General features: G+C 60.3%; 1 protein-coding gene across 2 annotated transcripts; it reads left to right on the forward strand.

The window, feature by feature from the left end:
* Positions 1 to 1,987: 1,987 nt before the first annotated feature.
* KLC2 (kinesin light chain 2) lies at positions 1,988 to 10,862 on the forward strand. Of its 2 annotated transcripts, none has more exons than XM_082843838.1 (16): positions 1,988 to 2,017; positions 2,848 to 3,122; positions 5,453 to 5,683; positions 5,825 to 5,894; positions 6,552 to 6,774; positions 7,428 to 7,515; positions 7,606 to 7,707; positions 7,805 to 7,978; positions 8,081 to 8,180; positions 8,825 to 8,874; positions 8,982 to 9,049; positions 9,485 to 9,593; positions 9,697 to 9,855; positions 9,930 to 10,054; positions 10,273 to 10,330; positions 10,659 to 10,862. In XM_082843838.1, exons 2-16 carry the CDS (start codon positions 2,895 to 2,897, stop codon positions 10,740 to 10,742), a joined length of 1,869 nt encoding a protein of 622 aa, XP_082699964.1. In that variant the 5' UTR covers positions 1,988 to 2,017; positions 2,848 to 2,894; the 3' UTR covers positions 10,743 to 10,862. The 2 variants fall into 2 exon arrangements, with proteins under 2 accessions (XP_082699964.1, XP_082699965.1); XM_082843839.1 differs by lacking the exon at positions 1,988 to 2,017 and adding an exon at positions 2,120 to 2,165.
* The last annotated feature ends 1,350 nt before the right edge of the window (positions 10,863 to 12,212 follow it).

A 12,212-nucleotide genomic window follows, 5' to 3' on the forward strand; every position in this document is an offset into this window, starting at 1 on the left:
GGTTAAGACTCCGAGCTTCCAATGCAGGGGGTGCAGTTTGATCCCTGGCAGGGGAACTAAGAGTCCACATGCTGTGTGGTGCAGCCAAAAAAAAAAAAAAAAAAAAAAAAAAATCCCTGGGAAAATATCACTGGCAGAAGCACAGAATCGGCAGAAGAACCTGGCTGGATATAAGTGGGATGCATGCAATCTAGGGTTTTAGCTGACAAGCTTACCCTGAGCAGACACCGTACCGTGGCTGTCAAAGTCAACCGGACTTTCAGCTTCACGGTGGACAGGTGGTGTGCTCCTTAGGGGGGGACTCTCCCTCTGTGATCTGTGCAGTTCACTCCCTGTCTGTACCCCTGCACCCTGGACTGAGCACCACATTCGGAGTAGTGTCTGGACTGACATGCTAAGCCACACCCAGAAAAGAGAAATCGGGAGGGGGAAGGGTCAGAAACTGCACAGGAGTGGGTAAAGGGACCCAGATTGTCAGCCCAGGCGGGGGGAACACTGTATGGGGCACCATCACTGTCTCCAAATATCTTCATTGGCAAAAGGGAGCAGACTGTCCTTCCTGAGGACAGAGCTTCAGTCTGGTGTGGGCAGGCACTGTGGGCAGGTCCTTTGGGGGCTAAGGAAAAGCTTGCTAACTTTTAGAGCCATCTCACAGCAGAATGTAGTGGGCTCCCTGTCATAGGACATACTTGAGCTGGCGGGGTGCCGGACCATCTCTCTGTCAGAGATCATGCCGAGGGGATTCTCACATCCACAAGGACACTGAACCGGGTACAGAGTCTGAGTCTGAACCCACCCTGACTCATGAGGAACGCCCCAGGCCCCTGGATGCCAGTGCCAGGCCTTGCTTGGCACGTTTTGTCTCTCAGCGTGGTTAACTTGCTGTTACCCACTGGGATGTCGACCTAGAAGCAGTGCAGGTAGAGCTAGGGTAGCCAGAAACCCAGGGCTGCAGAGCACCAGCCCCAAACCTGGGCCAACAGGTGCGCCCTTCTGCCTTTAAAAAAAAAACAGCATTTACTGAGTGCTGCTATGTAGTAGCCAAGAGCTACTCTGAGAGTGAACAAGACAGGCAGATCTTGGCCTGCATTCTAGGGAGGAGACAGAAACTGACAAGGAAAATGTTAGAAGGGGTAAATGCTACAGAGAGAATTAAATGTGTGCTTGAAATGGGCTGGAGGGCTGCTCTACATAGGGGGTGGGGAATCAGGGAAGGGCTCTGGGAGGAGATGACGTCATCATCACCTTGTCCTGATCATCCAGCCCACAGAATCTGTGGTGGTGCTCACCCACAGGGTCACGAGTCTGTTTCGGCCGATGCCCAACTGCCCCTTGCCATCCTTTTCTCCCTCACGCCCGGAAGCCTCCGTCCCTTCCCCCCAAGAAGCAGCCCTAAGATGCCGAGAATCCCCTACTGGGACAAGGACAGCTCCGAAGGATTTGGGTGGGGCATAACCACTCTCTAGAGACAAATGAGCCTGGGGTCAGATGCGCGAGGTTGGGATAATAGCAGTGCCCGCTTTATCCGGTCTTTGCAAGCATTAAATGTGTCATCGCACTTAAGGCATCCAAGCGCCCCGCACACAGTAAGCGCTCTGAAAGTGGCAACTACCTCAATAAATGTCAATAAATGTCAACTGTCTCTTTCTGGACTCTGAGGAGGCCGGGCCTTCTCCCTGGGCCCCAGTTTCTTCCACCGCCCTCTCTGGCAGCGGTACAGGGCAAGTTCAGGTGCACATCCTCCCCAGGCTGTGCACATCCTCCCCAGGCTGTCCACACCGCTGTGGCCTCGGGGCGGGTTACAGCGGAGGAATCCGAGGCCGCAGGAGAGTGGGAGGTGGCCGCTATGAACCTAAGCTTCGGGCAAGCCCACGCCCGGCGCCTCAATGACCACGCCCCATCCCCGAGAGCCACGCCCCCGGATCCCTTCCTTTTGCCTGGAGTGGGCCCAGCCGGCGTGCTCCTTTAAGGCAGACAGCGGGCCGAGGAGTGTTTAGCCCCCTCCGACGCCGCCAAGGTACAGGCTTCACCTTTAAGGCGGCGCAGGGACTGCTGGGAAGGCCGGCGGGATGGAGGCGGTGGGACCTGCTCACGGCTGCTGGTCGGGGTGAAGCGGGGCGGGAGCCGGAGCTGGAGCGGGAGGCGGGCCCGAGCGGGAGACGCAGGTCCACGCGGGCCGATCGGGCCGGGAGAGGGGGGGCTCTGGGTCGGCCTAGAGGAGGGGTCGTCTTGGGCGCGGCCTGTGAGAGGGCCCGGCCAGCCCGCGGGGAGGGGGCGCGGTCCTGGGTGGCCGGGGGCGGGAGCTCGGCCTTTTCAGGGGAGGGGTCCGCAGGATGTCGTGCTGGCCTATGGGGCGCGTCCTGGGGGGAGGGGGGGACGAAGAACCCGAGATCTCAGCTCCTTAGGGGAAGGGTCTCCCCAGGGTCGAGCTGCCCAAGAGGAGGGGCTCTGTGGCTCGGCCAGCCTGTTGGGAAGGGGGCTGCCCGAGGGGGGCTGGGGCCGGAACTCCCAGAGGGACGGTGTCTCCGCACGGGAGTGTACCCCCCAAGATCCCCGTAGGTCCATCCTCTGGCGCGCCCTGCTCTGGCTAAGGGAGTCTCCAGGGAAGCCCCGAGACTGGGTCGCCTAAGCCGGCCTGAGCCAGTGGTGTGGGCCGAATCCGGGTCCAGCCTCGCCGGTCGCACCGCATTGCGTCTCCCGGGCCAAGACGAGCCGGGCGCGCCCCCTGTAGGCCGAGCGCGGGCACGGTGCGGGCTGCTGCCTGGGGGACGGGGCACCCCGGGGACCCAGGCGTCCGGGGACCCTAGGTGTTTACCTAATCCGGGGCGGACGGCGGCGTGGCCCCAGGCCCGGCAGCCCCTGCCCGCCCTCTCGCCTTCACAGGCGGCACGGCCATGGCCACGATGGTGCTTCCTCGGGAGGAGAAGCTGAGCCAGGATGAGATCGTGCTGGGCACCAAGGCCGTTATCCAAGGGCTAGAGACCCTGCGCGGGGAGCATCGTGCCCTTCTCGCTCCCCTCGTCGCTCATGAAGCTGGTGAGGCAGAGCCCGGCTCACAGGAGCGCTGTGTCCTCCTGCGCCGCTCCCTGGAGGCCATCGAACTGGGGCTGGGGGAGGCCCAGGTAGGCTGGTCTGGGGTGCTGAGGAGGGAGGTCATGGGAGGGGTGGAGCCTTCCAGAGGAATCCTGGCAATGTAGTAACAGAATCAGAAGGGAAGGAAGAATCTGTCCCCTGGAGCCTCATGGTAGGATCCCAGTAAATATCTGTTGAAGAAATGAATGGGCTCTGGAGACCCCGGCATTGCCTGGCCCCAGGAGAGCCTGATCATCTGGCTTCTCTGCTAGGTAGCAGAGACTGCATGGCCTAAAAAAACAGAGGAAATCCTTAAAGATCCCCCCACTCATTCTTCTATTAATTTGTTAACAGGTAAGTTATCAAGTGCCTACTATATGCCTGGCAATGTGTTAGGTGCCAGGGCTACAGGTCCAACAAGACATGAGATCCCTGCCCTAGTCCAATAGGAAGAAAGTCAGAAATACACATATATTTATTCAATATTATGGTAAGTTCTCCAAAGAAAAAAACAAGATCTTGTGACAACCTTAGCTATTGGTCAAGCAAGACTTCTGAGGAAATGACATTTAAATCAAGACCTGAGGAAAGGAATGAACCAGCCTCCAGAGAAGGGAGGAAAGTGAGAGGTTGCATGTATAAAGGTCCTGAAGTGGAAAAGATCTTGTTGTGGAGGGAGAACTGAGAGACCTGTCTAACTGGAGCTTCGTGAGGAAAGAGAGGGACAGAAAAGGCCTGTGGAGAAGGCGGGGACCAGATGATGCTGTGCCTTATTAGTTTGGGTTTTATTCTCAGGAAATCAGAAGCCTTTGGAGGGTTTAAGCAGTAAAGGGACACAGTCTGGCTTAGGTTTTAAAACTCTCTGGCTGAGGGGTGGAGAATGAATGATTGTGGGTCAGGGTGGAAGGAGGTAGCAGGTGTTAGGAAGCCGCTGCTAGAATTCCAATGAGAAATGGTGGGTTGGGCCATGAGGGTAGTAAGAAGGGGGTCAGTCCTAGACGTTCTGGAAGTAGGTCCAGTAGGGCCTGGGGATGGACTAAAGGAGACAGAGAGGGGCAGGGAAAGTCCCAGGTTTGTGGTTTGAGGAAATTGAGGAGAGAGCCTGGATGGGTCAGGAGTTCTGTTTGGGCCCTCTTAAGTTGAGGCTGCCAGGATGACATGCAGACAGAGCTATCCAGGAGGTGCTGGGGTGTACAAGGAGTTAGACTCTCGGGCAGAGAGTCTTGGCCCACTCAGATCTTGGCTGAGACACTGCCTGGCTCTGTGAGTCCTGGGCAGGTGGTATCCCCTTGGTTTCCTTGTTTTTAGAATAGGGGTCGTGCCATCTGCCGTAAATACTGACAGGCTGTTTAGGATATTTTTAAAAATAGCTAGTGGTTGTGAAAACACCTGTCACTTAGGCGTTTGCTAATCAAGTAGAAAGTACAAAGTCCCAGACTGCCTGGCTCTCTGGGAGGGCAATGTGTCGGGCATTCACTCCTCGGCCGGCTGACTGCCAGGTGCGGAGGTGAACACACCAGGGCCCCCTCCCAGTGTATACAGACACAGATGGACAACAGGATGGCATGGAGGTGGGGGAGGTGCCATGCTTTCCGGGGGCTGAGGGCATAAGAGGCTTCACTGCAGAAATGACCCTGACCATGAAGGACGGAGAAAGGGTAGAGTCTAGGCAAGGCCCCAAGGCGGGAAGAGCCTGGAAGCTCAGGAAAGGAGTCATGGAGTTTGGAGAGAGGGATGGGGGCTGAGGCTGAGGCCTCTGGATCCCCTTACCTGCCCCTGTGGTTTTCCAGACACTGGAGGTTTAGGACACACACCCCCCTTCCCTCCCTGGGAGCTGCAGGAGGACAGGGGCTGCCCTGGCTCTCTGGTAGAAGTCAGGATGGGGTCTTTCGGTAGCCCTTCAGTCATCTATCAAGGTCTTTGGGAAAGCGCTAGCCCTGGGCCAGGGGCAGTGGTATAGTGGCTCTGGCTACAGGGCTTGAGTACAACTCCTAGGAGAGACGGGGAACGAGTGGACAGCTCGGGGAAAGGGCAGCACCCCAGCTAGCGCTCTTAATGATCCGAGCACCCCAACAAGGTGGGAACTGGACCATCGATGTGGAGGACTAGCTGGAGGCCCAGGAAAGGGGATGGGCTATTTCAGAGTCCAGCACGGCCAGCCTGGGTCCTGACTGCAGAAGGAAGGACTTAGGAATCCCCAAGCCTCCTGGTTTCAGGTCTCAGGCTATGTTGGTCTGTTTGGGGCCCTGGGGCAAAACTCCCTGGACGAGAGGAGAACTTCAGGGCCCTCAGCCCTGCAGCTCCTCCGGGCCTGGCTCTTCTCTGGGGCCCAGGCTGGGGGTCAGCAGGGCTCTGACCTCTGTTCCGGCTGGCTGCGCAGGTGATCTTGGCGCTGTCGAGCCACCTGGGGGCCGTAGAGTCGGAGAAGCAGAAGTTGCGGGCTCAGGTACGGCGCCTGGTGCAGGAGAACCAGTGGCTGCGGGAGGAGCTGGCAGGGACGCAGCAGAAGCTGCAGCGCAGCGAGCAGGCCGTGGCCCAGCTCGAGGAGGAAAAGCAGCACTTGCTGTTCATGAGCCAGATCCGCAAGCTGGACGAGGACACGTCCGCCAGCGTAAGCCCTACCATGGCCACTGGGCGGGGCGGGGGCACCTGGGAGCAGGGAGGGGTGGCAGGGAGCAGACGCTGCTCCGACCCAGCCCGCCGACCCCTGGGCCGCCTGCTTCCCTGACGCCCATCCCGTCTTCCTCCCCAGGAGGAGAAGGGGGACGTCCCCAAAGACTCTCTGGATGACCTGTTCCCCAGTGAGGAGGAGCAGAGCCCAGGTGCGGAGGGGCAGCTGGCTCTGGGGGCGGGAAAGGAAGGCTGTGTGAACTCCTGGTCCTTGGGACCCAGAGGTCACAGAAAACAAGGTCTGAGTGGCTGCTGTGTTCTCTCCTGCCTCGTTTCTGATTATAACATCCCAGCAATAGAGCTTAAAAGGCAGGTTTTACATGTTGCTTTTCTCATCTCCCAAGTTCTGTGAGGAGCAGGCATCACAGTTCAGAGCTTTGGAGCCGTCCGGCCTGGGTGCGAGCCCTGCTCTGCCTGCGTTTGCGCGGTGGCCACTGGTAGAGTTTCTTTCCCCTCTGAGCCTCCTCTGAGGGTTAAAGGAGGATGCATGCACAGTGCTGATCTGCGGGCCAGTACTGGCCTTGCTGATCGTGTGGCCTGTGTATCAGAGCCTCTCTTCTGCACGTGACGAGGCTGAGGCTCGGGGGTTAGGCGACTTGCCCTGGGACACACAGCTTGAAGCACCGGAGCTGGGACTCTACCCACTCTTCTTGTGGGGTGACTAGACCCACTCTACAGACGGGGAAGCCGAGAGCTAATGGTGACTTGCCCAGGGCCACGTGTGAGGTCGGTCAAAGGTATGGCTGGCATGTGCCGGCCCAGCTCAGGAGGCACTTGGCACATCTGACCTCCCGCCCTTGGCTTTGCAGCCCCCAGCCCTGGAGGAGGAGACGTGGCTGCCCAGCACGGCGGCTATGAAATCCCAGCACGGCTCCGCACCCTGCACAATCTGGTGATCCAGTACGCCTCTCAGGGCCGCTATGAGGTGGCCGTGCCACTCTGCAAGCAGGCCCTTGAGGACCTGGAGAAGACGTCAGGCCATGACCACCCTGACGTGGCCACCATGCTGAACATCCTGGCGCTGGTCTATCGGTGAGGGCTCCTCTGGCTTCGGTCACCCATGGGAGCATTCTTCCTGAAGGCTCCAGCCCTGGTCACAAATCCTCAGTGCCTGCAGTGGGCCAGGACTTGGGTTCTACCAGGCAGTTGGGTGACAGAGAAAGAAGGATCTTGTCCCTGGAGAGGGCCAAGCCCACAGGGCGCCTGAGCTACAGACATGAATATGCCTCAGTCTAGTGGTGGACAAAGGCTTGGACATAACCAGGGAGGGGAAGGCACACGAGGACGCGGGGGGCACACCTTCTCCAGGCACCAAGGCTTGAGGAGGGCCTTTGGTGAAAGTTGAGTTTGCCCAGAGCACAAGAGGGTCGGAGAAGGTCTCCTTGGCAGAAAGGACACCATGAGCAGAGGCCCTGGGGAACAGAGGACAAGGTGCACTGGGCATGGGGCAGTGAGGGTGGGATCTGGGGGAGTCTGGCTTGTACCCCAGCACTGCACGCCCTTCCTGCACAAAGCCCCCCAAGCCAGAGAGCAGGGGCTCACCACGTCTCCCCATGCTCTGGGTCATGCCCCATCATGCTTACTCATTAGTAAGTATAGGAAGAGTGACCACAGGGATCTTGGGCCACTAGGAGGAGGGCCTTGGGCTGGAGGATACCCCTCATCATGCTCCCACCTGCCCCCAGGGACCAAAACAAGTACAAGGAGGCGGCACACCTGCTCAATGATGCCCTGGCCATCCGCGAGAAGACGCTGGGCAAGGACCACCCAGCTGTGAGTGAGGCTGGGGGGGAGGTGGGGCTTCCCCTCCCCCTGCAGCTCCCAGGTCCCGGGTCATGGAGCCTCCATTCTCCCACCCCCTAGGTGGCTGCGACACTGAACAACCTGGCGGTCCTGTATGGCAAGCGGGGCAAGTACAAGGAGGCTGAGCCCCTCTGCAAGCGGGCACTGGAGATCCGGGAGAAGGTGGGAGCAGGCAGGGCTGGGCAGGCCAGGTGGGCTGGGCAGACGGGGGACGTAGGCCGGCCCCGAGCCCAGCCACCGGCTCCCCCTCCTGTCCCAGGTTCTGGGCAAGTTTCATCCAGACGTGGCCAAGCAGCTGAGCAACCTGGCCCTGCTGTGCCAGAACCAGGGCAAAGCCGAGGAGGTGGAATACTACTACCGGCGGGCACTGGAGATCTACGCCACACGCCTTGGGCCTGACGACCCCAACGTGGCCAAGACCAAGAACAACCTGGTGTCCTGGGCTAGAGGGGGCTGGAGGAAGCAGGGGGGAGGGAGGAGAGGAAAAGGCTTGACTCCTTGCATCCTGCTCACCCTCTGGGCCCTGCCCCTCCAGGCCTCCTGCTACCTGAAACAGGGCAAGTACCAGGATGCAGAGACCCTGTACAAGGAGATCCTCACCCGCGCTCATGAGAAGGAGTTCGGCTCTGTCAGCGGTGAGCATGGCTGCTGTGTGCCCCAGCTCGCAGGCCCGCTCAGCCGTCAGCATCTAGGACGAATACCTCAGCCGGGCAGGCCTCACGCCTAGGGTCTGGCTGGTCCGCAGCCACTTGTGTGCACACGTGAGCACACACACCCAACTCACACAGCCCCCTGGGAGGTTGTACCCGTGTAATGCCCTCCTTTTGCATACCCATGCCCTCGGCCCAGAGCCTCTTCCCCTTTCTCCACTGGGCAACTCACGCTCACCGTGAGGGCCCAGCCCAGATGTCTCCCACTCTGGGAAGCCACCTTCTGGTCCTTCACGGTCAGTCACTTCCTGCTCAGGGACCCCTCGGCCCGGCCCATCATTCAGGCCTCGCATCATCTCGCACCGTGGGCCTGAGGTTTGTAAGGGTGTGCTCCCCCCACCCCCCAGTCACAGGCCCCTCAAGCACAGGCCTGGGCCACAGGCATCTCTGTTCCAGAGGAGCGTCAGTCATGTTTTGGGTCTGTTTCTTGTCGATTCATTCATTCAGTGAAGCCCAACCCTGGTCCTTCTTGAGTACCCCTGACCTCCCCCCAGACCCCAGTCATGTGTCCAGCCCAACCAGCAGAGGCCCACATGAGAGGCTGGTGACAGCCCCCCCTCTCCCTACAGGGAACAACAAGCCCATCTGGATGCACGCAGAGGAACGGGAGGAGAGCAAGGTAGCTCTGTGGGGCAGGGCCGTGGCAGATGTCTGTGGAGGGAGGATGAGGCTGGGGGTGTGTAAAGGGGAGGGCCTTCTCCTACCTTCCGCTTATCTCTCCCCCAGGATAAGCGCCGGGACAGCACCCCCTATGGGGAATATGGCAGCTGGTACAAGGCCTGTAAAGTAGACAGGTGAGGACAGTGGGGCGGGACTGCTGGGACAGCAGAGAGCTGGGAAGCGGCATCCTGGGTGGGCGCCGGGGCCAGGCTCCACACTCCATACTGCTCAGCCCCAGAACACACACCTCTTCTCTGTCAGCTCATCTTTCCAGGCCCAGGTCACAGGCCACCTGTCCCAAGAAGGTTTTCTGTCCCAGGACAGCCTGATTATCTCACTCCTGGGCTTCCCAGCCTTTAGTCCTGGTGGCAACATCCCACCTAGGGCCCTCAGGTGATTCCCCAAAACAGGGGAATCCAGGCGGACCTAGCACAGGGCCTGACACACAGGAAAGGCTCGATTTTGGTCTGCTGGATGGTTCCTCAGGGCCAGCGTGGGCTGGGTGTCAGGATGGGCCCTGGCTCCTGGGGAACACGGAGTTGGAGCCCGTCCCGCTCTCCCGTCCGCAGCCCCACGGTCAACACCACGTTGCGCAGCTTGGGGGCCCTGTACCGGCGCCAGGGCAAGCTAGAAGCCGCGCACACGCTGGAGGACTGCGCCAGCCGCAGCCGCAAACAGGTAGGGCGACAGGCAGCAGGGGTGTGGGCAGGGACCTGCGTGGCCCTGCGTGTGATCCAGTCAGGGCCCGTTGCTCCACCTGATGCGCCCGCCCCCCCCTCAGGGCCTGGACCCTGCAAGCCAGACCAAGGTGGTGGAGCTGCTGAAAGACGGCAGCGGTGGGCGCGGAGACCGCCGTGGCAGCCGAGACATGCCCGCGGGTGCCGGGGCTCGGTCTGAGGCTGATCTCGAGGAGGCAGGGCCTGCAGCCGAGTGGAGCGGGGTGAGTAGGGGCTGGACTGGGCCAGGAAGCTGTGTAGCCGGCATGGCACAGAGACGAACCTGTCCACCCCACAGGACGGCAGCGGCTCCTTGCGGCGCAGTGGCTCCTTCGGGAAGCTCCGAGATGCCCTGAGGCGCAGCAGTGAGATGCTGGTGAAGAAGCTGCAGGGTGGTGGCCCCCAGGAGCCCCCAAACCCCAGGTGAGCCGTCCACCCTGGTGAGCCTCTCGAGAACCCACCCCACAACCTACCAACCCCAGCTGAACTTCAGACCCAGGGTGAACTCCCTGTCTCGCTCAAGCTCCACCCACCACCAATCTCCCTTCCCATCAGCCTCCCTCCCCTGCCCCAAGCTGACCCCTTCCCCCATCCTCCCCCAGTTCCACCGTGGGCAAATCCTGACCGCCCTTTCCCCTCAGGATGAAGCGGGCCAGTTCCCTCAACTTCCTCAACAAAAGTGTGGAAGAGCCAGTCCAGGTACGGGTGGATAGTTGTCGGCACTGGGCAGCTGAGGCCCCGGCCCCAGGCCTGCATGTCCTGTGTACTTGCTGAGCTTCTCAAGCATGTCTGTTCATCCAGCCACACTTCCTGTCTCCATCCCAGGCCTGGCTTTGGGCTGGACCCTGGGGGGACAAATGAGGGAAACTCAGCTCCTGCCTGTGAGCAGCCAGTGGCAGCACAGTAACTGTGGAGGTGGGTGGGAGTGTCAGGACCCCAGGGACTCTGACTAGTCAGGCTCCTTCGGGCCAGGGAAGCGCGCACTGCCGGCAGCCCAAGGCTGAGCCACCTGCCCCTCTGCCCACAGCCTGGAGGCACAGGCCTCTCTGATAGCCGCACCCTCAGCTCCAGCTCCATGGACCTCTCCCGACGAAGCTCCCTTGTGGGCTAATCCTGAAGGGGCAGCTGGTCCCCAGAGCCTCCACCCGGCACCATCCCCACCCCAGCCCTGCGCATGGGCCTGCTGCTTGCCCCTCCTGTCTCTCCCAAGGACCCCTGTCTTTTCTGTTCAATCTCAGGGTAACCTCCTCCCTTGTCATCTCAGCCTGAGCCCTGGAGGCTGGGCCTGCCCACTCCAGTTCTACCCCTTATTTATTCCTTCCAGCAGGGCCCCCTCTTCCCTAGGTTCAGGGCCAGCGGAGGGGCTGGCCAGGGTCTCCAAAGGTAGAGAGAGGCTCAGTGGCCCCCCCTCCGCAGACCCCAAATCCAAGAACACTAAGCACCTGCCGTCCCTTCAGCACCCTGCCCTCCCCCGGCCGTTGCTTCTGTATATAGAGAAATAAGTTATTGGCCGCACTCCTCCCCTCAGTCCTTGGTACTATCCGGCCTCCCCTCACCCCACCCTTCTCTAGTGGTACCGCCCAGGCCTTAATCACCCCCATTCCGCGCGGTGGTATCTCCCAGGCTCCACATCTCAGGGGCGGTGCCTCCCCAAAGGGTTCCCTAGGCATTCTCGCTTTCCTCCCGGCCTCTAAATGGTGCGCCCTGCCCCGTGCCCCAGGACGGAGAGCCCACCCCCTGTCCGTCCTCTCACCGCCGGGCTCTGCCCTGCAGCCCGGTCTTATGCACTGCTCCTCCCGCCCGGCCTGCCCAGGCTCGGCCTGACCCCGCCCCGGGCACCGCCCGTAGAGCCATCCTGCCACGCCTCCTCCCACACCTGCAGCTTCTTGCTAGGGGCAGTGATGGACCCCTGTGGCAGGAGGGGCTGCCCCAGTTGGGAGGTGAGGCGGTCGCTCTCTATTTTCAAATGTTGCTGTAGAAATAAAGACGGTTTGACTCTGAGCTGGGCTTGTTTTGGGGCGGAGCCCGAGGGCTCCTGGCGTCTCTACATTGGGGGTGGGTACAGGAGAGGCTGCGAGTGTGTGTGTGTGTGTGTGTGTGTGTTTGTGTGTGTGTCTCGCTCACGTCTGGTCCTGCGCAGCTGCAACCCAGATAGGCTTCTCCTATCCCGGAATTGTTCGGGAGCCCCACAGATTCAGGATTTTTTTCTAACAACCTTCATCTCTGAGATTCTGGAGACCACGGGCTTTGATCGAGCTTTGCCCCTTTACCAAGCTGTTTGACCTTGAGCGAGTTACCGAGTCTCGATTTCTTCATCTATAAAATGTGGGTGACACCTTCCTGGGGTTTCTGCTGGGAGTTAGGAGCGCCAGCACACGAAGAACCCTGGATAAATGAACTTTTACTAACGCTGCGGGGAGTGTAAGGATGAATGCCTCTGTCAGACAGACGTGAAACGTGTCAACGCCAGCACTAAATTGAGGATCTAACGCCGGGACGCTGTGAGGCTCCCGAGCGCGGTCCTCAAGCCCAGGTACTTCTAGGGAGGGAACTACAAGCTCCAGAAGGCAACGCGCGGCGA

This window comes from Leucopleurus acutus, assembly GCF_964270905.1.
Source record: "Leucopleurus acutus genome assembly, chromosome: 8".
Lineage (NCBI taxonomy): Eukaryota > Metazoa > Chordata > Mammalia > Artiodactyla > Delphinidae > Leucopleurus > Leucopleurus acutus.